We start from the raw sequence: 26201 nt of genomic DNA on the forward strand, positions 1-26201 counted from the left end.
CATGTGTAAGCTCATAGCCATCCTCAGAGATCGCGATGAGTCGGACTTGGGACTGTGCTTTGTGCGTCTTTGGTGTTAAACCCATGTGTAAGCTCATAGCCATCCTCAGAGATCACGATGAGTCGGACTTGGGACTGTGCTTTGTGAGTCTTTGGTGTTAAGCCCATGTGTAAGCTCATAGCCATCCTCAGAGATCACGATGAGTCGGACTTAGGACTATGCTTTGTGAGTCTTTGGTGTTAAGCCCATGTGTAAGCTCATAGCCATCCCCAGAGATCACGATGAGTCGGACTTGGGACTGTGCTTTGTGAGTCTTTGGTGTTAAGCCCATGTGTAAGGTCATAGCCATCCTCAGAGATCACGATGAGTCAGACTTGGGACTGTGCTTTGTGAGTCTTTGGTGTTAAGCCCATGTGTAAGCCCATAGCCATCCTCAGAGATCGCGATGAGTCAGACTTGGGACTATGCTTTGTGAGTCTTTGGTGTTGAGCCCATGTGTAAGCTCATAGCCATCCTCAGAGATCGCGATGAGTCGGACTTGGGACTGTGCTTTGTGAGTCTTTGGTGTTAAGCCCATGTGTAAGCCCATAGCCATCCTCAGAGATCACGATGAGTCGGACTTGGGACTGTGCTTTGTGAGTCTTTGGTGTTAAACCCATGTGTAAGCTCATAGCCATCCTCAGAGATCGCGATGAGTCGGACTTGGGACTGTGCTTTGTGAGTCTTTGGTGTTAAACCCATGTGTAAGCTCATAGCCATCCTCAGAGATCACGATGAGTCGGACTTGGGACTGTGCTTTGTGAGTCTTTGGTGTTAAGCCCATGTGTAAGCTCATAGCCATCCTCAGAGATCGCGATGAGTCGGACTTGGGACTGTGCTTTGTGAGTCTTTGGTGTTAAGCCCATGTGTAAGCTCATAGCCATCCTCAGAGATCGCGATGAGTCGGACTTGGGACTGTGCTTTGTGAGTCTTTGGTGTTAAGCCCATGTGTAAGCTCATAGCCATCCTCAGAGATCGCGATGAGTCGGAGTTGGGACTGTGCTTTGTGAGTCTTTGGTGTTAAGCCCATGTGTAAGCCCATAGCCATCCTCAGAGATCACGATGAGTCGGACTTGGGACTATGCTTTGTGAGTCTTTGGTGTTAAGCCCATGTGTAAGCCCATAGCCATCCTCAGAGATCACGATGAGTCGGACTTGGGACTATGCTTTGTGAGTCTTTGGTGTTAAGCCCATGTGTAAGCTCATAGCCATCCTCAGAGATCGCGATGAGTCGGACTTGGGACTGTGCTTTGTGAGTCTTTGGTGTTAAGCCCATGTGTAAGCCCATAGCCATCTTCAGAGATCGCGATGAGTCGGACTTGGGACTATGCTTTGTGAGTCTTTGGTGTTAAGCCCATGTGTAAGCTCATAGCCATCCTCAGAGATCGCGATGAGTCGGACTTGGGACTGTGCTTTGTGAGTCTTTGGTGTTAAGCCCATGTGTAAGCCCATAGCCATCCTCAGAGATCGCGATGAGTCGGACTTGGGACTATGCTTTGTGAGTCTTTGGTGTTAAGCCCATGTGTAAGCTCATAGCCATCCTCAGAGATCACGATGAGTCGGACTTGGGACTGTGCTTTGTGAGTCTATGGTGTTAAGCCCATGTGTAAGCCCATAGCCATCCTCAGAGATCACGATGAGTCGGACTTGGGACTATGCTTTGTGAGTCTTTGGTGTTAAGCCCATGTGTAAGCTCATAGCCATCCTCAGAGATCACGATGAGTCGGACTTGGGACTGTGCTTTGTGAGTCTTTGGTGTTAAACCCATGTGTAAGCTCATAGCCATCCTCAGAGATCGCGATGAGTCGGACTTGGGACTGTGCTTTGTGAGTCTTTGGTGTTAAGCCCATGTGTAAGCTCATAGCCATCCTCAGAGATCACGATGAGTCAGACTTGGGACTGTGCTTTGTGAGTCTTTGGTGTTAAGCCCATGTGTAAGCTCATAGCCATCCTCAGAGATCGCGATGAGTCGGACTTGGGACTGTGCTTTGTGAGTCTTTGGTGTTAAACCCATGTGTAAGCTCATAGCCATCCCCAGAGATCACGATGAGTCAGACTTGGGACTATGCTTTGTGAGTCTTTGGTGTTAAGCCCATGTGTAAGCTCATAGCCATCCTCAGAGATCACGATGAGTCGGACTTGGGACTGTGCTATGTGAGTCTTTGGTGTTAAGCCCATGTGTAAGCCCATAGCCATCCTCAGAGATCACGATGATTCGGACTTGGGACTATGCTTTGTGAGTCTTTGGTGTTAAGCCCATGTGTAAGCTCATAGCCATCCTCAGAGATCACGATGAGTCAGACTTGGGACTGTGCTTTGTGAGTCTTTGGTGTTAAGCCCATGTGTAAGCTCATAGCCATCCTCAGAGATCACGATGAGTCAGACTTGGGACTATGCTTTGTGAGTCTTTGGTGTTAAGCCCATGTGTAAGCCCATAGCCATCCTCAGAGATCACGATGAGTCGGACTTGGGACTATGCTTTGTGAGTCTTTGGTGTTTAGCCCATGTGTAAGCTCATAGCCATCCTCAGAGATCACGATGAGTCGGACTTGGGACTATGCTTTGTGAGTCTTTGGTGTTAAACCCATGTGTAAGCCCATAGCCATCCTCAGAGATCGCGATGAGTCGGACTTGGGACTATGCTTTGTGAGTCTTTGGTGTTAAGCCCATGTGTAAGCTCATAGCCATCCTCAGAGATCACGATGAGTCGGACTTGGGACTATGCTTTGTGAGTCTTTGGTGTTAAACCCATGTGTAAGCCCATAGCCATCCTCAGAGATCGCGATGAGTCAGACTTGGGACTATGCTTTGTGAGTCTTTGGTGTTAAGCCCATGTGTAAGCTCATAGCCATCCTCAGAGATCGCGATAAGTCAGACTTGGGACTATGCTTTGTGAGTCTTTGGTGTTAAGCCCATGTGTAAGCCCATAGCCATCCTCAGAGATCACGATGAGCCGGACTTGGGACTGTGCTTTGTGAGTCTTTGGTGTTAAGCCCATGTGTAAGCTCATAGCCATCCCCACATTAAAAAAAGGGACTGTTGCATCCAAAATCATGTAAACGTATTTGTGCTATAGGTTCAGTCTGGCCAAGTTCACCAAGTCAACTGTTTCACTGTCATTTCCTAATAATTTGATTCCGACCTGCTTTTCCAGACAATTAATTTAGCAGAAGGTCCTAAAGAAGGCAAAAATAAGATAGTAATGTTTCAACAGCTCAATCAGAATGTGATCAGAGCTCAAGAAGCTGCTATGTTGGCTGATGAATTTATTGTAGGATTTACCTGAAGGAATATTTTCTTGATTATGGCATACCTTCTGTATTTCAGATCCCTGTTTCTCCCTCCCTTGCCAAAATGGTGGCACCTGTGAGCCCCACCCACTGGGGACTAGTTTCACCTGCAGCTGTCAGCCTGACTTCCAGGGCGCCCTCTGCCAAAACAGAAGTAAGTGACTAAGTTTTAGCCCCAGATACGTTTGTCGTGGTGTTGCTTGATGTCATTTCTCCGAAGTTACGTATGTTGCTGGTTCATCCTATCAATTGCAGTGTTGCAGTGTAGATCATTTCCGTAAGTGTGATTAAGAGTGCAGAAGAGGGAACTCAAGTACAAGTACTACAGTGCTGTACATTTAGTCAAGTTCATATCCAGGAGTACAAGAATGTTCAGTTTCTTGAGTTCAAGCAGGAGTCCTACAATAGAGGGTTTGCATGGCTGCCATCTTAGGGGCAAGTTCTTTTAATCATTAGGGTATGCACAGAGGAACGAAGGAACTGCCCTGCAAGCACAAAGCCTTCTATACTATAGTTTTCAGGCAAGTTTGTTTTCGCCTGTATGGTATCAAGCACAAATATGACCATCACTGGGTAATAGTCTGCCACTTTCTTAATTCTAATTCCGGCATTTGTTGTGCATATCTTTCATGGTAATTCGTTCTTTCCTTTTCAGATCCCTGTGCCTCCAATCCATGCCTTAATGGTGGTGCCTGTCAGGTTGGCATCGGTGGTACTTCCTATTTTTGTAACTGCCCAGTACAATTCTTGGGACCTCGCTGCCAGAATAGCGGTGAGTATTTCTCCATGATAAAGCTTTGACAGGAAGGGGTATTGTTCCTGTTTGCAGATGTATGGTTGAGCCCGTTAAACTACAGATTAGTTGATGGTTGGCCTCTGGTTTTTTCCACAGATCCTTGTCTTTCAAGGCCATGCCTTAATGGTGGTGTCTGCACATCTGCAGCCCAAGGCCTGCTGTACTCTTGTACCTGCCCACTTCAGTACTTTGGCATGAACTGCGAAATCCTGGGTAAGCGTTCCAACCTTGTACAAGTCAAATGCTGTCTTTGTTCTTAACTGCTACGTTTGGGTATGAACTCACAAATACACTTGTTACCCAAATTTGATTTCCAATTTCCCCGGCCAAAAAATTAAAACCCAGTTTGCAATCCACTAGAGAAATTTCTGAGCAAGTTTTATAACATAAGGTTCGTTGTTCTGTTACTCGGACTAAATGCATATTTTTTTCCGACACGACAGATGCTTGCACCTCTAGTCCTTGTCTGAACGGTGGAGTCTGCAACCCATCCTCGTTTGGTTTTACCTGTACTTGTGCACCAGGCTTTAATGGAGTCAGGTGTACTAACTCCGGTATGTGGCCTTTCTCTAAGCTTGTTTCTCTGTACTCATTGATACGACTGGCTTGTGCTGCAATGCTAAAGAATGCACTCCTGTGGTGCAACCGCTTTCATCTCGCTAGTTCAGTTTCCCTCGTGACTTTAGCGAAAATTTACGAAGATGGAATATTTTATGGTTCTTGAGAACAGAAGTTTTTTGTTTCAGGCTTTTTGAAGTTAGAAAGTCAAGGTTGCTTTTGTGGAGGACATGACCACACAATTTTAGTATGTTTGTTTCATGTTACTGTGTGAACATAGTTCTTATCAATACTTTGGCTTCAACAAAATAGTTTTTATTGTTGTCATGAAATTGTTTTTATTCCACTCTTGCTGTTGATAATTCTGTCCTTCTAGATCCCTGCGGGCGCCAGCCGTGCCAAAACGGCGGTTCTTGCTTTGAGAGCACTGGCCCTACCGGCTTCTTCTGCCGGTGCACGTCCGGCTTCATTGGTGCCACCTGCCAATTTCCGGGTAACGTGGACTCCTTTCCAGCCGCTTTTAGGCAGTGCTTGCAAACAGATTTAGTTAGCCATCTTGACTTGTAGTTCTTACATTCACATGCTCATTGAAATTAGTTAGCTTTGTGATATTTAACTGCATAGATAGTTGACAATGTTACATTTGTTGAAGAGTTGATTCTAATTTTAGTTTATTTTGATAGCTTTGGGTCCTTTTCTAGGTTCTCAATAGTTACAGTTTTTATGAAAACAGCATCATTTTCTACAAAAAGAGTTTATCTCACTAGAATTTTTCTGTTGAAATCATGTGAGTTAATGCTCATTAATAAATGGAATTAATGTATATTTTACAGTAAGAAATTCTGACTTATTGTTACAGTCTCAAAATAAACGAAGTTGGAACAGATTGAACTCAACTGTTAAATTTCAAATGGGGAAGTTTTAATATCCAAGTGGTGAATTTGAAGCGTCTTTTACACAATCTTGGTGTCTTTTGAAGTAGCCTCTACAAAGCTATTCGTTAATAATAACAGTCTGGTACCCTTTGCTTAGTGATTGTATACACAGATTTGATTTTGCAAGGACCCTGGCCAAGATGGCTGCAGCGATTTAGATAGTTATCATAGTTTTAGACATTAACCCTAACCCGGCTATTTTCTCTGATCCGACAGACCTTTGCAGCTATAGTCCATGCCTGAATGGGGGGACGTGTAGCAATTTCCCCTTGGGCAGCGACTTTCTCTGCGTGTGCCCGCAGGGGTATTCTGGCAAGAGATGTGATGAATTTAGTAAGTTGCTTGGTGCCTTGCTGGTGCCCTCAATGTATACGCCTTGGTCTTTTAGAATGGCTTTTGGGCCACTGGCAATTTTTGCATTTTCCTCCGAAACAAGATGAAAGTCGTCTTGAAACTCATGTATTCAACTGTGTTTACTTCATACGTATGTTAAAAATTTCCCTTGAAATTGTTCTCGGCTCCTTGCTTCCCTCAAGAGGGCAGTGTGATACAAAATCAATTAGGTTGTGTCCATTTGTAGCCTAGATCTCTTTAAAAGATTTAAAAATCTTTTTAAAGATTTACAGGTTGACAAAAATACAGCCTATTTGTTTAAGGGAAAAGACTAATGAGTGTAAACGTTAGACCTTTTCCCTTTTCCTGTGACGGAAGTTGAAAAATGAACTGCTTTGCTCTAAAATTTTGTTTGCTGCTGAGACACTGTAGTCATTCCAGCAACTTTAAAAAAAGGCAAGTCAATAATTTAAAGATTGCCAGTAGTCCAAAAACATTTTAATTTCCATGGCTGTGCATGATGAGCTAGTAGCCTGTATAAGTTTTGTCTTGTTTAGTACTATTGTAATGTTACCATTGTTATTGTCAGTGTTGCAATGTTGTCATTGTCAGTGTTGCAGCTTTGTCATTGTCAGTGTTGCAACGTAGACATTGTCATTGTCAGTGTTGCAACGTAGACATTGTCATTGTCAGTGTTGCAACGTAGACATTGTCATTGTCAGTGTTGCAACGTAGACATTGTCATTGTCAGTGTTGCAACGTAGACATTGTCATTGTCAGTGTTGCAACGTAGACACTGTCACTGTTGATGCATTTCCATTGTTATTGTCAATGTTGCTTGCTGGAAGTTTAGTTTGAGCATCTGTTGGAGCTGCAGATGATGTGACCTTTGACCTTTCGCCTGCGAACAATTAGTAAAATTAGTAAAGTAAAATGTTTCTTACTTTTTACCAAATGCGAACAATGTACACAAATACCTACACCTGTATGCCTCTTTAGCGTTTGACCTCTCTCTTGGCGTGTTTGGTTTTTAGCATTCCATTTCCAATACGGGGGTCACGTTGTCTTTTTTAAAACTCAAGTATGCAGTAATTACGCCATGCGTGTGTTGTGTTTGTAGCGATTTTAACAATTTTATATGGAACCGCATTTTATTTATTTGTGACTGAGGTAAGGTCACATGGTAAGTTGTTTTCTTTCATTCTAATCTGAACAGACTAACTCAAGTCTAGTTAGGTTAAGAAGTCATAATTGAAGCTATCTAATGCAATCCAGGTAGGTTTTAATCTTACAGCTTGACTCACCTTGACTGAAATTTCCAGATTTTTTAAAGACTTTTATGACTCTGAAAAGTATGCAAGGTTCAGGTCTCAACTGCAGTGAGACCTTCATCCATATTCAGACTTGTGTCTTTTCCTTCCTTTTTGGCATCAAAGGACCTCAGATCTACTTCTATTTGTTGAAAAAAATTACATGAAGTGCCATCTTGCCTACAACCCAGTCTCTTATCATTGGAGTTCACTCATGCAAACACATGTACTACAAACTCAACCACACATATTTGACAAAAGCCGGAAACTAAAGACTAGTTCAGTTGCCACAGATTTCAACTTTCATCTGACAAAAGTCTATTTTCTTCCCAACTAAGACCCTTGTAGTTCCGACCCTTGCCTGAACGGTGGAACCTGCAACCGAGACAGCTTGGGCCAAGTGTACAGCTGCATTTGTCTCATAAGCTATGTCGGCACCAATTGCGAGTTTGGTAAGACTTTCTTACAGTGAGGCCACATCTGAATTTCACTTCAAGAGAATTAGGTTCAAATCTTACCCTGTTTGGGATATGCGGACACATTCTGACATCTGACACAGCCATAACTCGGGGGGAGGCTGTTTTGTACAAGGCTTTCCCCTTGATCTGAATGTGAAATGAAGTGTTGAGCTGTCTTTTTCTGCGTCTTCACAGTCCAGTACTTTTGAGGTTGTCATTGTCGCAGGGTTTTGAGATCTATTTATTTTCAATTCTTTATTTGCAAATGACACATGCATAGTTGAAAGCCACCAACTGTAGCCATTGCAGCCACTGTCCATGTATAATGTGGCTATCCATTGACAGTTGGTGTTCGAATAATTCACTATTCAAATATTTGACCTTCAATTTGATCAAACATTCATTCGTACCGACCAGTAGATTAGTGATGGTTTGTTCATCAACAATCTGCCGGTCAGTTTTTATACAAAATCAGTTGCAGTAACGCACACAGTTGTACATTATAATCAGTATAATAGCTTCTCACATCTAGGAGTATCTCCTACCATGATTTAGCAAGATTTAAGAGACAGACTTGCCCTGTTGAAAATTTCTATTCCTTTTAAATTTTTTAATGAATAATTTACTTATTGATTTCTGTCGCTTTTCATTTGAATCTGCTTGGAACAGGCCTCCATTGCGCAATTTTTTTCTAATTTAACACAAAACAAAATTCTCCCCTTAATCCTTTTCCTGAATTTTGTATTCAAATATTCAAATTCAGAAAATAATCCTCCAAAATTTTCAATAATCGATATTTGAATATTCGGCACAGCCCTATTAGAAGTGACCTTGGAGTAATGTTAAATGATAACGACGGTGATACTGCTGTAGTTCCAACCCTCTACAAGCGCAATCAAAATTCATGATTGCAGGCATTAGATAAGACAAGACGTCAATTGATATCATGCAGAGTGGCTTTTGGGGTTAGAGTTGAGCAATTCTAGAAGCGATTATATCAAATAAGACCTTTTTTTTTTCCTTGTTAGGACCAAACTGTTTCAGTCCCACCGATTTCCGCTGTGGAAGCGGGGAGTGTATTCCTGCCTCCCGCCAGTGTGATCAAAGCTTTGACTGTGCCGACAGCTCAGATGAAAACACCTGTTCACGCCAGTGCACCAGTCAGGAGTTCCGATGCACCAGTGGTACATGCATCAATATCCAGCTTGTCTGTAATGGGATCAATGAATGTCCTGATGGATTGGATGAACAGAACTGTGGTGAGTAGTTACCTGTCCTTATTCATTTCCCAACAGCGCTAGTATTCATGAGGACATTCAAAGTCTTTAACCCTAACCCTGCCAAACGCAGCACAGTGCGTCAGGGGTAATATCTGGTGCACTTTGATGCACTTGGCAATCAACAGCAGCCAAACAAACTGGCCATGTTAAGACATTGGGAGCTAGTCCCATTGAATAATGCCACTGTTGGATCTCGTGGTGACTGGCAACCACAGACTCCCAGGCTGTTTGGCCTTGGGGAGAGTTGAGCTGTTGGATCTTGTGATGACTGGCAACCACAGACTCCAACGCTGTTTGGCCTTTGGGAGAGTTGACCTGTTGGATCTGGTTACACTGGACAGGCAAGCCACATTGCAAAATGATGCAGACTGATGTGTCTAGCAGGGTTTCTAGCCAAAGTACCCTGAAGGGTGAGGGTCAATTTATGGGATGTATTTCTTCCAATAAATATTTGTGATTCATTTTCACCAATTGGAAAGTGGCCTAAGTTCTTGTTGCATTTAGTGTTTTGATTGAATCAATTATAAGTTGGTTCTCTTGACATTTCAACATTGTGTCTGTGTTCCATTTGTTTTGCAACAAGTATGAACAAGTCTTGCTAAGTTATTTGCTGTTAGCAAATGAAGGCTGTTTGCTTTCATTTGCTTCAAATTATTTGTTTTGTTCTCAATAAGAAAAATGCCCTGGAGTGTCTGTTGCCATTGTGCAAAGTTTGTTGTTTGTATTTCCCTGCGAGTCAAACATCTGGCATCATCTTGACATTTTCATGGATTTAAAACTTTACCCAGAAAAATGAAATTACAAATTCTTTGCCCATAATTCTTCCAGAACTTTCTAATTTTCTGCTAGTAAGTAAGGACGAGGGAGATACCTGCACTGACAGTACTTTTGTTATTGATGTGAAAATAAGCAAATCCTGAGTTGCACAGTTTTTCTCAGAGCACTGACTTTAGGTTCCTAAACAGCAGTGGAAGTGTGTATTTGCATCGTAAATACAACTGTGAGAAAACCCAAGGTGTAAGCTCTTTGTCAGATGTGTGGGAAAAATATTCTGCAAACAGCCTGGGGTTGATAAGTGCCTCTGTAATCACCCAAGTTCAGGCATTTTCAACTCAAATGGTAGACTGATTAGCAGCATACATGTTGACATTTTTTGTTGTGTACCTGAAAGTTTTAGGCAAACATTTTGAGTCCATTTACATCTGATTTATGACAGCTCATAATTTCATGAAATAAATTATCCTTTAATAAATGTGTTTTTTTTCCAAAATAGCTTTTCGTGGCAAATTTTCAAATATAGTGTTGAAAAAGAACTCAGTGAATTAAACTAATTACAAAACTTCAAAAAGATTTGCAACAGAACTTCAGTGTTGGTTGTTTGTTTGTTTTTGAATTTGAGCAAATTTAAAATTCTCAGATACATCGAAAAACATAATCAGGGTGGCTAGGAAGAATAGGGTGACACTTTCCTGCAATTCCTTTTTTTTCTCTCTTTGCCTTTTCAAGTTGTCAATTTTTCAGGCAGCTTCAAATGTTTGGCAACAATCTAACCCTTTTTTTTCATTTCTTTTTTTTCATTAACTGATATAGAATGGATATTTACTACAATTTGTGGCCAACTTTTCAGGATTATTCCTGTATTGCACTCAACTGTGCAGACAGGTGCTGTTTTAGGAGGAGTTCAGTTTTTTCCAGGAAGTCCCTAAAAACCTCTGTCTGAGTCTCACTTGTTCATGGTTCTGGACATTGTTGAAGCCTGCCCTCTTGAATCTTTCAATTATACTCCCACGGTTTCCTAAATGTCAGCTCAGTTTACTATTCTGTTTCACTTCCCTTTCACTGGCCCCAAACCCAGGGTTAAGTCACTCATTTAAATATCAAAAGAGTAGGAACTGGAAAGAGGGCAAACACCAAACAGTTGGGTATCGTAAGTCAATCCCCCCCCCCCGCCTAGTGCTGAAATGGTATGATCCACATTTTTGTTGTTATCTTGTTGCTGCTGTCAAAGACAGAGAGGGTAGCTTTGGAGCACAATACAGGAGCCCAATAGGGGTGTTTTGGCAGGAATGCTTTAGCAAGCTTTAGCGGTTCAATGAGCATCAATGGTTCTGTCAAGGACTTGGTTTAGAGACTGTATATCAACTTTATCTTGTGGTTTCTGTTTGCGCTGGAGACCGTGGGAATTGCCCGCTAGATTTACTGACTGGATTACATGAAAAGTTTACTTAGAGTAATAAAAAAGAAAGCAATGATGCTGACAATTACTTCATCAGAGGAACAGTAATGCAGGATGATTGACTGAGTTACTGAATGAGTATTGATTGCTTGCTTGAAGTGGTAACCGTGACAGGCTTGTTGGCAGTTTTGAAATTACTGGACCTGTGGGAGAAAGTGGCATTGGAAATTGCTGGTGCAAAGGCGAAGTGAGTCTGCAATAAATGAGTGTATGCGTTCACCATGGTGAGCAAGACAACTTCAAGGCAAGAGGAACCTGTCTTATGACGGTGACAGCCTGGCCATAAGCCATGCCTCGGTCTGGCCCAACACTGCTGGTGTACCTCTGTCTGATTTACTCCCTGTCATGTGTTTCGACTGCAGCATCGCCGTGCGACTCAACGCCGTGTCTGAACAGCGGTGCTTGCATGAATTCTGGGACCAACTTCATCTGCAACTGTGCCCAGGGATGGACAGGGACAACATGCGACCAAGGTAAAGTCTCAGCATGAAAACTTGACTTGTATGCATAGCCACAAGAGGGGGCTATATTTAGTATTACTGGGTAGTGAACTAATGCCATTTTATTTTTACCAATATCTTTTGTCATAGTTACACCGAAAAGCAAGGTGTACGTTTCGTTCATATTCACTTCATCCTGTACAGCTTGGTGGTTCCGAGAACTTATAAAACAAGTTTTTTGAAGAATTTTTCTTTTTGATCTGTTAATAAAAGAACCCCAGTGATATATAAATTTGAGGGCTTTTCAATAATGGTTAAGTGCCATGTTCATGGTCGAGTGCGCATGCATGTGTAAGCTTTTGTCTGATTATAAACTTTACTTTTACTTTGTGAAAGGAAATTCTCTACATTTGTTTATTCTTTGTTCATGGTTCATTTGAACTGCAAATTTGATTGCGATATACTTTTCATAAAACTTGCAACTTCTGTTTTGAATCAAATTCGATCTCCGGTGTTACTCATGATTGCAAGTCTGTATTAAATTGAAAAATTGTGCTAAATGTGTTTACCCTTATCATTTTCTTGACATTGAATTCACGAGCCTTAATACATCTTATTTTCTGTAACATATTTCTTTGAAAACTCTCTAATGGCTCACTGTGAGGTATTGTTTGTATTGGAAATCAGTGAAGCGCAGACTCCATGATTAATACAAAAATTGAAAAAGTTCAAAATAAAAAGGTTTCATGGGAGGTGATTCAAATGGTCTAAATGCCCATGAGAGATTTTTTTCAGGTTATGGGACATGTCTTCTATTTCAAACAAGTTGTTATAGAAGTGGAACCGTCGTGGAAAAATATAAGAATTGGAAAGAATTACACATACATGATCAAAGGCAGGCAGTCATTGATTTTGCCAGCAGATCATTGGATAACCAATCTGAAATTTACTGATGAAACGAGCAATGGTGTCAGTGATGACAATGTGTGTTACCATATTTTACACTTCAAGCAACTTCAAAATCATTTGTTTAATTTTTTCAGACTGTCATTCAAAAAATTCATACCTAAGAATGCAACAAATCAGCATAATGCACTGAATTGAAAACTTCCTCTAAATAACCATATTAGTTTTGGTTGTACTGCTCAATAATTATTTAAACTTGTGTTTGGCTTCCCTGAAGTGTGGAGTATCATGTACATCCATACATGTAAGCTTCACCGTGCGTGACTCAAAACGCTGTTATTTTTCTTTTGGAAATGTTTGTGTTGCCAAAATTGACAGTCTTTTGAGTTTTCACTCCTGAGGTAACCATGTGTGTTTTGGCCAGAGGGCAAGATCTGTCTATTGAACCTCTTTCCAGAAAAATCCATACCAAGACGCTTTTCATTGAGAAATATCGCCGTGAGTCAACAAGGGGAGTTCACATGTATTTGTGACGTTTTCATTTGGTCTTCATAGAGAGACTGTAATTGCTTCCTTTGTATTCTTTTGTAACAAATAAGAATGAATCAATAATGTGTTTTAAGTTGCTTTTCATTGTTTCTTGAAACCCTAAGTCTCCTGAAAACATTTTTATGGGAGTCTCCCTGAATTGTCCCAAATCCTCTCTAGGAATGGAATTCACTGGCTTATTCTTTGGTCATATGGGGCATCCAGGTGTAATTTTAGCCTTTGTGTTGGTTGTACTTTCTCCATTTCACAGATGTCTCCAAGTTTGATTGATTTTGAAGGATCTTGGGGCATTAAAGTCATTCTAGGTTCTTGTCTCTTGTTGCTGAAATCCCGGACTCTTCCAACGTCCCTTACCCAGTTTGGAAGAATGTTGAAGGGTTTAGGACTGTGCAGGTTTGCCATGGCATTGGTGTTACTCAGCATATAGAGTATATTATTGGCTGTCAGCACAGAGTTGAACTTTACCTCAGAGGTTTCTAACAAAAAGTGCCCGGGGAGTTAAGGATAAATTTAGCTTGTTTTGTTCAAATTCAGTGGACAAATACATGTATGCTCAGTCCAGTATTGATATACGTGTATATGTCAACACGTATGGATGAGGAAATGGGTTTGGATATATCCCTACCACTGCATTGAAATTTTAAAGCATATTTTTTGGAAAGGTTTTAACAAAAAGCAAAATATCACACAAAGCAGTTCCTAAATGTGACACATGACCTGTAAACCAGGTTAAAGTACAGAAATGTGGTTTGGAAACTTTTCATGTTCATGTTTTGGTCCATATTACAGTACATGTTTATTCACAGAAATTTTGACAGTTAAGGACATAAATTCACTGTGAGTTGAATTTATTTTCTTGGAAAGACTTGTACATGTACATGATAATGAGAAGCATCATTTTAGGGTTGGTTGGTCTCGACCACACGATGTATGATCCCATGTAATCCACTCTACTTTTACCTTCTCTAATTTGTTTTTGGTCCTTTTACTAATTGTTCCAAAAGTTACACAAGGAAAGCAACCGAATTGTTCTACATTTTTTGCCAAGTAATGGACTGTGTTGTGTCTCCATTCCTGAAATTCCCTCTCGTCACAAGCTAGGGAGGGAGTGTCTGTGCTTTGTCCAAATAGACTCAGTGCTCACTTCTTTTGTAAGCTGAACAATGCAACCGGCTCCATTACCTGTTCAACATCATTAATCATTTATGTTTGATCTTAATGAGTCAAATGTGCACAAGAGCTTATGCTGTGCTTGCAAGTGCCAAACACTGGATTTGCTTGTAGCGCTGGAAATTAAGAAGAAAAATCTGCACAGAGCTAGGATAGGAATCTACAGGCATCTACCGACAATTTCTCCAAAGACCAATTTTAGAATGTTCCAATTAAAATGCATAAATTTGTATGCATAGTGAATGGACTTGTAAAGAACTATTTGGAGAAGTTTTATCCTTACTTTATTGAATTCTCATAAAAGTTTTCTATGAAAACGTCTCTCCCACACTGTGGTACTAAAAAAAAATCATTACAAGTTACTCCCATATCAAATATCAGGGGTAAAAGAAGGGCTGAACAGTGGATCAAGGAGTGTTTGGACCTTGTGACAGCAGTGATATTACTTCCTGTGTTGTCTTTTAATAACGCCCAGCTTTGCTCAAAACTCAGCCTCCCCTTCCTACAGAGGCCGTACCCGCCATTTATACATGTAGGGCAACCCAGCATACACGTACATTGATTAAACCTTTTCATGTTCCCTGTGATACATCCTTGAGCCCAGTAGAGCTGTCTTTAATAATACGGTTCCTCAGAGTTTCTTTATGATAGGGCTTAACTTGCTGGAAATCAATTTTTAAATTCTTGATTGTCCTTGTGTGTGTATGTCATCACACCTTCCTGAATAGGCCTGCCTATGATTAAACATTTATAATTGGTAGGTTGTGAGGATGTTTTGAAAACCAAACTGTGGGTTGCTATTTGTGAATCAGCCCAGACAAATGTGAACACACACCTTAACTTTGCCATTGTTTGTGGGTGTACACCAATATATGTATGTACATGTACTTGAAAATTAGTAGCATGTTGCAGATACTTTAACAATTTCATTATATACCAAAATACACTTAACTTATGAGTTGACTGCAGAACATACTGAAAATATGTGAGCGCATGTAGCAATAAACTGAAAATTAGTTGATCGCACTGTATGGGGAACATATTAAGTGCTGCAGTATCTTGCCTTTAGGCAGGTCAAGCACAGAGGGATCAGTTGAGGAATTTTAGTATTGAAATATAAACCTGTAAAAAATAGTTTCCTTTCAAAGCAGGTTGTCACAGTGGTTCTTTTGAAAGCATTGTTGAGAAGAGAGCCCAATTGTTTGAAGTCAGAGCCTTCAAGCCCCATTGAAAAACGCAACAAATCCTGGCCATGCATCAGTTGTCAATCCATCATACTGTCCAGTCCAGTTGTCCTGTGAACAGTGTACTGTTTGTGTGTTACTCATTGCACAGAGCCTGAAAGGAGTCACAAACTCTTGAACTTCAGGAAGAAGTTTCAAAAATCTGCCAAGAAAGTGTCCTCTGATGTCTAATTAGCAGCTCCATCAACGAGTTTGGAATAGGTGCATGAAATACAAATAATTTGTCTTTGAAAACGATTTGGCATATGAACCAAGCCTTGTTCATATAGTCTGCTCACTAATAATACACAGAACTTAAGAAAACAAACATTCCTTCCTGTCTTATATTTTTCAAATGTACAACAAGATGATAAGTATGAAGTTAGCATATACATTTATCTCCATCTTCTACAAATGTGTCACGCTGCTGGCTGGTTTGAACCTCAATGCACAATCAATATTAGGATTAGAATGACTACAGCGTGTTGCACCATTTTTGGTTTCCACAACAATATATCAAGCAGATCTTGCTGTGTGAGATCGATAAGCCTGTATTTCTGTTGAGTGTCATTCCTTTATAGTGTTTGGGTGGGGGGAGTGTGCATCTGTGTGGCCGTAGTGCTACTGAACCGAAATAACTGGGGAATTCATTTATTTCAAGTAGAAGATGTGGAGAACCAGCCATGGGCATTGCTTAATAATTGGTGGTTTGCATCTTTTGGGAAAGATTTGTTTGTGTTCAGAAGGTCCTTTAGGCGAGGACTAAACCGTAAACTGAGATTGATACTCAAAGAATTTTCTTCTATTTTAGCCTAAAGAGAAAAAAAATTCATTTCTTGTCCCTGGTCAGCTTGAAAGTTGATATAGTGTTAGACAGTTTCAGGGGTTTTTTTTCATGGTAGTTTTACATGTTTAACAAGGCACATATATGAAAACGGCAATGAGTTTTCCCAAGACCAAGCATAGGGACGATGCAAGGAACCTCATGTATCTGGCAAATGGAGGAAAGTAAATGAAAACTTTCAGAAATTATTTCCATCAAGCAAGCAATTGTGGCTGAAGTTAGGCATAATCCCTGACCCTAAACATAAACAGAAATACAAACATGCCTTTAATTTTCGGAAAATGGAGTTATCTTTTCCTTCAAGATTCATGTACCGGTACATGTAGTTTTGGTTGTTCATTGGATAAACTAGCAATGAATGTTTTCCCAATGCCTCTGTACTGTCCATATTACAGAGATTTTACTAGATGGATTATAGTTCCTTTTCATCAGGAAATTTGTAAAGAAAATTTACATACATAAAAGAGCTACTTGCTTTGCCAGGGCATTTATGGCCGTTGGATGGCCTGGACATAACTTTCAGACGTTACAAAGTTCAGACACTGGCTTTGCCCATAGCAAAAATGGGTCACCAGCTAAAATGTCACATATTCATTATTTGTGACTGGTACTTTGTTATTTCTGGCTTAGCATGAACATTTGTTCAGGAATATTTTTGTTTAGCAGCTCTAGGCAGTAAGGAAATTTAACCATGGAGTATGATGTTTGTCAAAGTGGCATTAAAGAGCTTTGAAAAAGGAACGTTTCTCCACTTTTTGGGCCAAAGCCTTCAACAAACACAAAGTTGTATTCATAAATTTACTTTCATTTTTAAAGCAACAAAAGCTTTCATTTATGGTTGAAGTGTTTGCTCTCAAAACAATGAAATCACCTAGACAAACTCTTCACAGTTCCAACACCATGAGAAGGATAGGCCGACATCCCGCTCCATTTGCCTTTCAAAACATGAGACCCGTGTAACAATGCAAAGATTACAGAGAAAATCTATATATTGGTCTTGTTGCACAATTGTAATAGCATCCTTTGTTAGAATCTCCAGTAAATCCAGCTTTGGAATTGGTTATTTAAAGTAAAGTGCCAAGTGATTAAAGGTTGCAGTTTCAACATAGTGTAGGAACTTGCTCATTGCATAATGCGTGCACGAGAGCTGATCAGTTAGTAGAAATGATTACTGTAAAAATTGGATTCAAGTGATTTTAAACTTCAGAATTCCCAAGTCAGTTTGATATGTCCAAATTCACTTCTGTAATAAAATCAAAATAGCATGAAAATTTTCGTGTTTTACGTCAAAGGGCCTTCTGGAATGTGCTATTTAAAAGCATAAGGGTACATGAAGGCAATCTGTTTGCTTGTAAATCAGACAGCTGTGCAAGTTTTATTCAGTATTTCAAAGGAAAACTTACCAAAAGAAAATGACCCTGTCACCATTCTGTGTGGAGCCGTCTTCGGCTGATGCATGACCGTAGGCCGTTGCCCAACCATGACAATTGTGTTGCAATGACCTTGTTCTTTATGAACCTAGTACGACCCCAACCACCCTACCTGTCTCTTCCTGTATCAACCCACACTAACCCAGCACTGTATAATAATTTGTCAGGGGATAAATACAATGTAACACAAATGTTATACAAGTGCAAAAGTGTGATAATAAATCATTTGTGACATTGTTTTCAGTGGCGCCCAGAAACAACTTGCCTCCAACATTCCTCAATCAAATTATTTCTATCAACATACCAGAAGACACCTTGGCAGGTAAGCTGAATTTTTTTTTTCTTTTTCAGTTAGATTTTGTACTCATTCAATCGAAAATTTGTCACGTACATTTGCTAACCAGTGCATGTACATGTAGGTAGGCCACCTTATAAAGTGTAATGTGCAGAGCATGTTTCTCAATGTCAATGGTGTGCAATTGGTTGAGTAGACACATATTTTGCTGAGACCTATGTGGAGCAAGATACATGTTGATTAAGAAAATTGTTAACTATTGGTTGACTAACTTTAAAGAATGCTCCTTAGTTAGTGATAGTTGGACCAGTCTGGTCCTCTACCCATGATCACACTGCTAATTACCAATTGCTGCAATACACAAAGGTTCAGGACTGTGAAGGCAAAGGATGACATTTGAGGACAGACCAACCTGAACTCTTCCTTGCTGAAGTACTAGAATGGAGATTCAAGCAACTTTACAAACCGGCCACTTGTAATTCCACATTCTTGATGACCACATCAGCATCCTGCCTCACATTACTCTAACATTTCCAAACTGGCTACTATTCCTACAGGTACGATTATCTACACGCTGAATGCCGCTGACCCTGAAAATGACACTTTGACCTTTGGCCTGTCTGATTTTGTGGCCCAGCAGCTCTTTATTATCGTTCCCAATCCCAACGACCCCATGTCAGCATTCTTGACACTGAAGACTCAGCTTGACAGAGAGGTGAGGATTTTTTGTTCATGGGATGGCGATGTCATTTAATTAAAGCCTGAAGTGATACATTGTTTTATCCTTGTGTGACTCTTCCAATCTCTTTTCAACTCTTTTCTATGTGGAAAACTACTCCCCAAACCTTCAAATTCCTATTTATTCCAATTCTGGAGGAGGGAGTTCTTAAAATTTGCAATATTCCTGCCCTCTCTGGAACTCTTATTTCTTCTGTGGACTATAACAGTCCATTTATTTTCTGGAACTCGGTGAAACTTTGTCCATCCCTTGTGAAAACTTTTTTCAGACATCCATTGAATAATATTTGGTGTGACTATTGGGCAAGTTAAGGGAACTGCAACAAAGCTCGTGTAAATCCTCATTTTTCCGAATTGGTTCTTGTTCATTTTCAGGTTCAAGGCTTCTATTCATTTGTAGTTTTTGTCACAGATGGATCAAATGAGGTAAGGCTTTTCTCACTTTGTTTAATTACAGCTCTCTCCATGGTAAATGTATGTAATCAGTCCCAAATGTAAATGGACAACGCTAAAGCCATGTCCCAGTTACTTGGTTGTAGTCAGAACATCACAGACCGTCTATGGCAATGTGATGTAGCCACTCGGCAGTGGCTTCCTTGGGCATGTGTGCTATTCGCAGCCGTAGCCTGTCAATCCAGACATGCTTTCACCCTCCTTGTAATAAAGAATGCCCTCTTCAGGTCATGCTCCTGGGAAATGAAACTCAATCTCTCCTCTGGAAAAGTTCCTGTTTGTCAAACTCTGCCAACTCTCTCAGTTAGTAGACCTTTGCCATTGTGAATTTTGTTTCTTTCTGCAGGTTATTCATAATGGCAATTTACTGTTGTCGGATATCAATGACAACCCACCGATGTTTACCAACCTTCCCAACACAACCACTGTCTTCGAGAATGCTATAAACGGGCCCACCATTTTTGATGTGAATGCAGTAGATCCAGACTCGGGACTTGGCGGCATTGTCACTTACAGCATCACCTCAGTCAGTGGGGTACATGTGGTATTATCTACTTTTATACAGGACCCAATGCATTAGAGAGCTAAATATCACACACCGAGCAAGTTTAATCTGGTGGGAACCATTTTGAACTTGGAACCAACTTTTCAAGGGAAAAATGTAACACTAGCCCTAACAGACCTCAATCCTTCACCTGTTGGAGGACTGTTAGGGTTGAAGAGAACTGGGTGCACTCCTCTACCAACTCTGTTGGTAACTGATATTCATCCGCCCCTTGCCCCACCCTCCCTTGCTTTAAGCACCCAGCTCAACCCCTCCCCTTCCTTTGCAGATACATCACAAGGCCATATGTGACCAGCTCTACGAACTAAAAGTGTTTCAGCAATCGGAATCCTTAACATTTTAACATCTACACAACATCCATTTTCATTGTACCAAACTGAGTGACGCATCAACAGAAAGAGCTCAAATTCCTCAATCTAATACAAAGTAAAACTCCAAAGTAGCTCTGGTGACCTATGACTCCTTTTTGCAGTTTGTGCAGAGTTTCAGAGACTGAAATTTACAATCCTGATACCTTTACATTAACTTTCAGGGCTCTGATGCACTATTTTCCATCAACCAGTTCTCGGGCGTAGTAATCTTGACAGGTCCCCTGGACTATGAGACCAACCAAGTCTACTCTCTAGACATTCAGGCTTTGGTAAGTCTACCAACTTCATCATTTTGGAGTCACAGTAATGGTTTATACATGTAAGTGTGAGGAACTGTGGAGTGCTATTTTATCTTGGCTTGTCAGAATGGTTAATCCTGGCATTTTTAATCATTGGGAGACTGTTGTAATTGACACAGGTGGTTTCTGAGCAAAAGTGAATTTTTGTAAAACTAGCAACGTGCACCAAACTCATTGATATTGCAGGCCTACGTTTGGGACACTTTACGTCTTAATATTTTCACGAACCTTTGACAATAAGCAGGTGATACATCTAAAACTTAAACTTTGAGTCCATCACAAGTCCATTACAAGTCTATCACAAGTCTATCGTAAGTCAAATATTCTTAAGGCAATTCACAAGTTGTTCAAATGAGTTATGACAAAATGTTCAAATGAGCTGTGACAGAAGCATTCTTTTGTCAATGTTCACCGTGTTACTTATGGCTGGCCTTGTGAAGGGACTTGTGAAAGGACTTGTGATTGAACTTGTGAAGGGATTTGTGAAGGGACTTGTGACTGGAGTTGTTAAGGGACTTGTGAAAGGACTTGCAAAGGGACTTGTGACTGGACTTGTGAAGGGACTTGTGAAAGGACTTGTGACTGGAGTTGTTAAGGGACTTGTGGAAGGACTTGTGATTGAACTTGTGAAGGGATTTGTGAAAGGACTTGTGAAGGGACTTGTGACTGGAGTTGTTAAGGGACTTGTGAAAGGACTTGCAAAGGGACTTGTGACTGGACTTGTGAAGGGACTTGTGGAAGGACTTGTGACTGGAGTTGTTTAAGGGACTTGTGAAAGGACTTGTGAAGGTACTTGTGACTGGACTTGCTAAGGGACTTGTGACTGGACTTGTTAAGGGACTTGTGACTGGACTTGTGAAGGGACTTGTGACTGGACTTTTGAAGGGACTTGTGAAAGGACTTGTGACTGGACTTGTGAATGGACTTTTGAAGGGACTTGTGAAAGGACTTGTGACTGGACTTGTGAAGGGACTTGTGATGGACTTGTGACTGGACTTGTGAAGGGACTTGTGAAAGGACTTGTGATGGACTAGAATACAACACTGCTTGTTACATTGTCTCTAAAATACAAACAATCTACTGATCTCATTGATTTTGTTTCTGCACTGAATATTTCTTGGTATTTTTCAACTCTTGTTACTGTCATGAAATAAACTCTATAAGGATGGAACTTTACCACATGTTCAGGTTGGTAAATTGTAAGTTTGCCATGTATTGGGATGTGGTGATAAACAGCCAACTGTGACCTCTCTTGCATTATTGTTTTATTTGAAGTTTGGTTCGGTTGTCAGGAATGTCATTTGTTTGTTGCTTTGTGAAATCTTTATTGTAAATATCTGCAACCTTTTTCTCCACATGTGGGTTCTAACCCAAAGTGTTTGTTTCCTGGCACTAATATGATGTCATTCTGGCCAAGAGAGGAGATTGAGATATTTTGAAGTGGTATTTGTAATGAAACTCATCAAGTAATTATTAACTAATTAATTAACTATTTCCTTTTTCCCCTTTTACTAACATTGAGTGGCACTTTGTGATGTTTGATAATGAATGTCAAGAGAGGGCGTCTTCTTCTCTTGTCAGTTGAAAAGCAAAGGAAGATCTTAGTTCTACTGACAGACTGGAAAGCATGGGGTCAAATGTTTGGGGCATGGAACCCCCTCTCCCTTTTTTTTTTCAATTTTTCTACCAACTCTTTTGGAATTTGTCATGTGATTTCTTGTGGACATCCAACTTTAATTTCATAAGATTTCAATACAACATTCTTCCAACAAATTGGCCTCTGAAAATTTTAAAATTAATTATGCCACCCAAACAGTTCAGTTGCAAACAATCTTGCAAAATATTAATAACCATATGTGTTAGTACATGATACTGCCTCTACTTGGCCCAAGGGTTTGCAGACTTTCAAAGAATGGGCCTCTCTAATTAAGGTTGTGTCTGAAACAGGCTATCTGAGCTATTGTTACAGCTGTCTGGGTATATGGAGTAAAGACCTAGATCTAGCTGGCTGCAGACAACAGATTTGGATGCAGCCTCAGTTTGAAAAGTGTGCTTGTCTGCTTTCACTGGTATCCAGTCATGTTGTTTATACACTTCTCTGTGCACCAACAGGATTTGGGAAACAACAGCCTGAGAACTACTAGTACGCTGACAGTACAAGTCCTGGATGTGCAGGATACCGGACCAGTGTTCATCAATACGCCATATGACAGAACCATCAATGAAGGAACACCTCTGGTTGGTGTATTTATTGAGAGAAAATGCCTGATGTATTAAAGGAAACCAAAACAAGCCATTCAAAAACAGGTTGCTTAATTAAAAGGTGTACCTTAAAGAAATGATTTCTCAAAGTAAAAAAGACAGTCTTCGACCAACATGCATAGTGGATTATAATGGATGGAAAAAATACGAAATGGCTCAAAAACAGGCCAGAGTTTGTCAAAAATTATGACAAGGTCATGTGGCATTTTAACATTGTCTAAGTGATTTTAGTGATCTACTTGGCCCGTAGGTAAAGTTGTCAAAGTGAATATGAAACCATACGGAACGTGGAATAAATCTATACTTAAAGCATATCCTCGTACGTTGTTTACCACGTGGATTCTTGTGCTCCGATGGAAAAATAGGTTGAGTCTGTGTTTTCTTTCCGGATAAAAAAATTCAGGCTGGATACAGATGTTGATTTCTGTTATTGCAATGATTATGTTGTTCTACTCTGATTTCATTTGAGTCCTTTGCAATCCATGTTTGAGTTTGTCTTTTTTTCCCTGTAGAACACGGTTGTGGTGACTGTGCTAGCAGTGGATCAAGATACTATCAATGCAAATAATGTCACCTATGAAATCCTTGGAGGTGAGAAATTCTTTGGACAAAATGGAGTTGAGAGTGCTTTTTTGCCGGACTTAAGACCAAGTCAGACTGGCGTCTCTGTCCAGTCTGCCTTCCCTTCAACCTGTGCAAAGTATTTGGTCGTCGTGCCTGACAGCTCGCATAACCCTAATAAGGCAACGTCATTTGGTAGCCTTTATTGTACAACATTTGTCATATGTCACCAGTCAGTAAGTCTGACTTGACGTATAAGCCAATCAGACCCCTGTCGGCGATATGTAGTTGTTCATAATTGCACACGATCTTGCATAATTTGTATAATTTCCACCAATCAAAGTAATCAGACTTGAAATTTCCACCAATCATAGTAGTCAGACTTAGAATTCCAAGAGAAACTTCTTGTGTAGTTAGACTTAAATGACAGAGGATTAACTTAAGAGTGACTTGTGTCTGTGTCATGTTGCAGGAAATCTGGGGTCGTTCTTTAGGGTGGATAGTGTCACTGGGGAAGTCATTTTGGTGCGGGAATTAGACCGGGAGAACATCAACACACCAGCAGCTGTAGAATTGATTGTCAGGGTAAGAACGGTACTGAGTTCATCTGTTGTTACACTTGCAGGCTTTTGCCATGGATAAATATTATGTTGTGTTCTTTGAATCCGTAATATCAAATGTTATCCATCCTCCTGTATGAAATTCACAAAGTGTCTACCTCAGAACTACTTTTACTTTTCCTTTGTGTCCCTAGTTGAACTAAAAAACATCGTTTGTGGAGCTGAATCGCAGAAACTATTTCTCATCATGTTTTCTTGCTGAGCAGAATTTACTTTAGAAACAAGTCAAAAGTTAAAGTGTCAAAAGCTGCAGTGTATATGCATCGCTTTACATTTTTAGCTGGTAACCTGTTGTGACTATTTCGATAAACTTTGAGCTAAGCACCTTTATGAAAGGGTCACTGGTTGTAAGAACAGAACTGTGAGTTTTCTTCTTTTTATTTTAGATTTTCTCACTTGAAAAGTTGGTTCCAAGTTCAAACTGGTTGCCACCAGATCTTATACTTGCTTGCTTTATGATGCTTGGCTCTGAACAGGCTATAGAGATTGGTTCCAATGGTGCAGCATCTGTCATTGAAACATTTATCATCACTATCAATGACATTGATGACGAATCACCTGTGTTCAACCAATCAACGTACACTGTCAGTGTGTCTGAGGCTGAAACCCCAGGATTTGTATTGCCCGTTGGAATTGAAGTCAGCGATGGTGAAATTGTGAGTATTATATAAAGGTGTTTTCGTGAATAAGTTTGAAGATTCTGATGTGACTTATTTTAGAGGATTCAGGAGAGATTCTCCCCGTGAATTCTGGAGGGTAGAATTAATATGTTATACTTTGATCTGTGTGTTTCAGGTGATCCAGGGTAATTTCCGCATCTCCCTCCAAAATTTCAACATCGTGCCCTTCTCCATTTCCCCCTCCTCGGCAGTGGACCAGGCCATTGTAACGCTGACCCTGATTCGTCCATTGGATTATGAGAACACCCGGAGCTATGACTTACAGGTACATGTAGCAGACCCACCTGAGAAGTTTGAGAAGTGCTTTTTATTTTCTAAGGCACTAATTCGTGCTTGGTGTGAAGAGCAAAGTTTGAACACAAGGTGCACCAACCAAACACACAAACCCTTCTGAAAAGAGGTCGTTTGTGTATGGTCCCATCTGCATTTGGCACAAAATCCTACGTTGGTTAGAAGGTGTTTTGGTCGACCAGTGAGAATTCAGCAAATATTTTTGAATGTGGGACAAGCTGATTTTTGTGCATGTCGTTAAAGTGCAGTAGGGTGGACCGAAATTCCTCCACAAAATTTTCCTCGAGGTACTCTGAACAATTGTCTGCTATATGTATTAGATCAATTATCTGACATTGTTCAACTAACAAATGCAATGTTTCAAGATAAAATGACTCATTTTTCCATTTTGAAATTCCCTTGATATCTCACAGCTTATGGCAGAAGATACAGCGATCTCCACTGCTACAGTGGTTGTCACGGTGATAGATGTCAATGATAATGATCCTATTTTTACTCATGGTGAGTGCTTTCAGCCTCCATTTTCATAAGGAGCTGGCAGTATATTTTCAGGACATTCCTGGTCCTTTCTTGAGAATTCCTTTTGAACAAAGCACTTTCAACGACATTCTTGGCCTGACAGTCTCTTCCAGGGAAATCTTACATCCACATTCTGTTGGCACAGTTGCCATTGCATGTCTCAGGTTAGGGTTTGAAATACATCTTTAAAATGACAAGGCATTATCGAGATTTTGTGCAATACTTGTAAGAAGGAAAAGTATATTAAAAATAACTTTGGTGTATATATTTGAAAAATTGGCCAAACTTTTATTTCCTGCCATTTTATCCTTTTAAAGGCACTCAAACGATTGCCCTGGAGGAAGGTTCGCCGATGGGCACTGTGATTACCACGGTAACTGTGACTGATGCAGATGAAGGCATCAATGCCAATACAGAGTTCAACATCATTGCTGGAAATCAAGCGGTATGTGATGGACTGTACAGATATGGAATATTGGCATTTGATAATTAGAAGTCAAAACGTTGTTCCATTATTTTTGTGCAGTTTACTGACAATTATGCACAGTATGATAGTATGTTGTGGTCGAGTCCTTTACCAGTCATTCAGTCTTAACCCTAACCCTCCTCAGTCCTCCAACAGGTGAAGGATTGAGGAGAGTTAGGGTTTTAAACCAGTATACAAGCTATCCAAATCCCACTGTTCACCTCATTACTTATGACTGTTTTTGTTAAAGGACTTGTGACTGGACTTGTTTAGGGACTTGCGAT

The 26201-nt window shown here is 40.4% G+C and overlaps 1 protein-coding gene across 7 annotated transcripts in view; it reads left to right on the forward strand.

Moving 5' to 3' along the window:
* Nucleotides 1-26201, forward strand: part of LOC110973761 (uncharacterized) — an 89594-nt gene that overhangs the window by 34735 nt on the left and 28658 nt on the right. For 5 of the 7 annotated variants that reach the window (XM_087129703.1, XM_087129707.1, XM_087129706.1 and 2 more), the window contains 21 exons: nt 3367-3483; nt 3985-4101; nt 4222-4338; nt 4569-4679; nt 5060-5176; nt 5835-5951; nt 7600-7713; nt 8748-8978; nt 11598-11708; nt 18042-18119; nt 18650-18807; nt 19206-19256; nt 19630-19827; nt 20381-20488; nt 22631-22756; nt 23293-23371; nt 23814-23926; nt 24438-24617; nt 24757-24906; nt 25346-25433; nt 25769-25896. In XM_087129703.1, the coding sequence (XP_086985829.1) occupies nt 3367-3483; nt 3985-4101; nt 4222-4338; nt 4569-4679; nt 5060-5176; nt 5835-5951; nt 7600-7713; nt 8748-8978; nt 11598-11708; nt 18042-18119; nt 18650-18807; nt 19206-19256; nt 19630-19827; nt 20381-20488; nt 22631-22756; nt 23293-23371; nt 23814-23926; nt 24438-24617; nt 24757-24906; nt 25346-25433; nt 25769-25896 (2609 nt within the window). The remainder of the gene's footprint in view (nt 1-3366; nt 3484-3984; nt 4102-4221; nt 4339-4568; nt 4680-5059; nt 5177-5834; nt 5952-7599; nt 7714-8747; nt 8979-11597; nt 11709-18041; nt 18120-18649; nt 18808-19205; nt 19257-19629; nt 19828-20380; nt 20489-22630; nt 22757-23292; nt 23372-23813; nt 23927-24437; nt 24618-24756; nt 24907-25345; nt 25434-25768; nt 25897-26201) is intronic. The other 2 variants (XM_087129704.1, XM_087129705.1) reach the window with 2 other exon arrangements.

This window comes from Acanthaster planci, linkage group LG19, assembly GCF_054643075.1.
Source record: "Acanthaster planci isolate LZ-2023a linkage group LG19, COTS_SCS, whole genome shotgun sequence".
Lineage (NCBI taxonomy): Eukaryota > Metazoa > Echinodermata > Asteroidea > Valvatida > Acanthasteridae > Acanthaster > Acanthaster planci.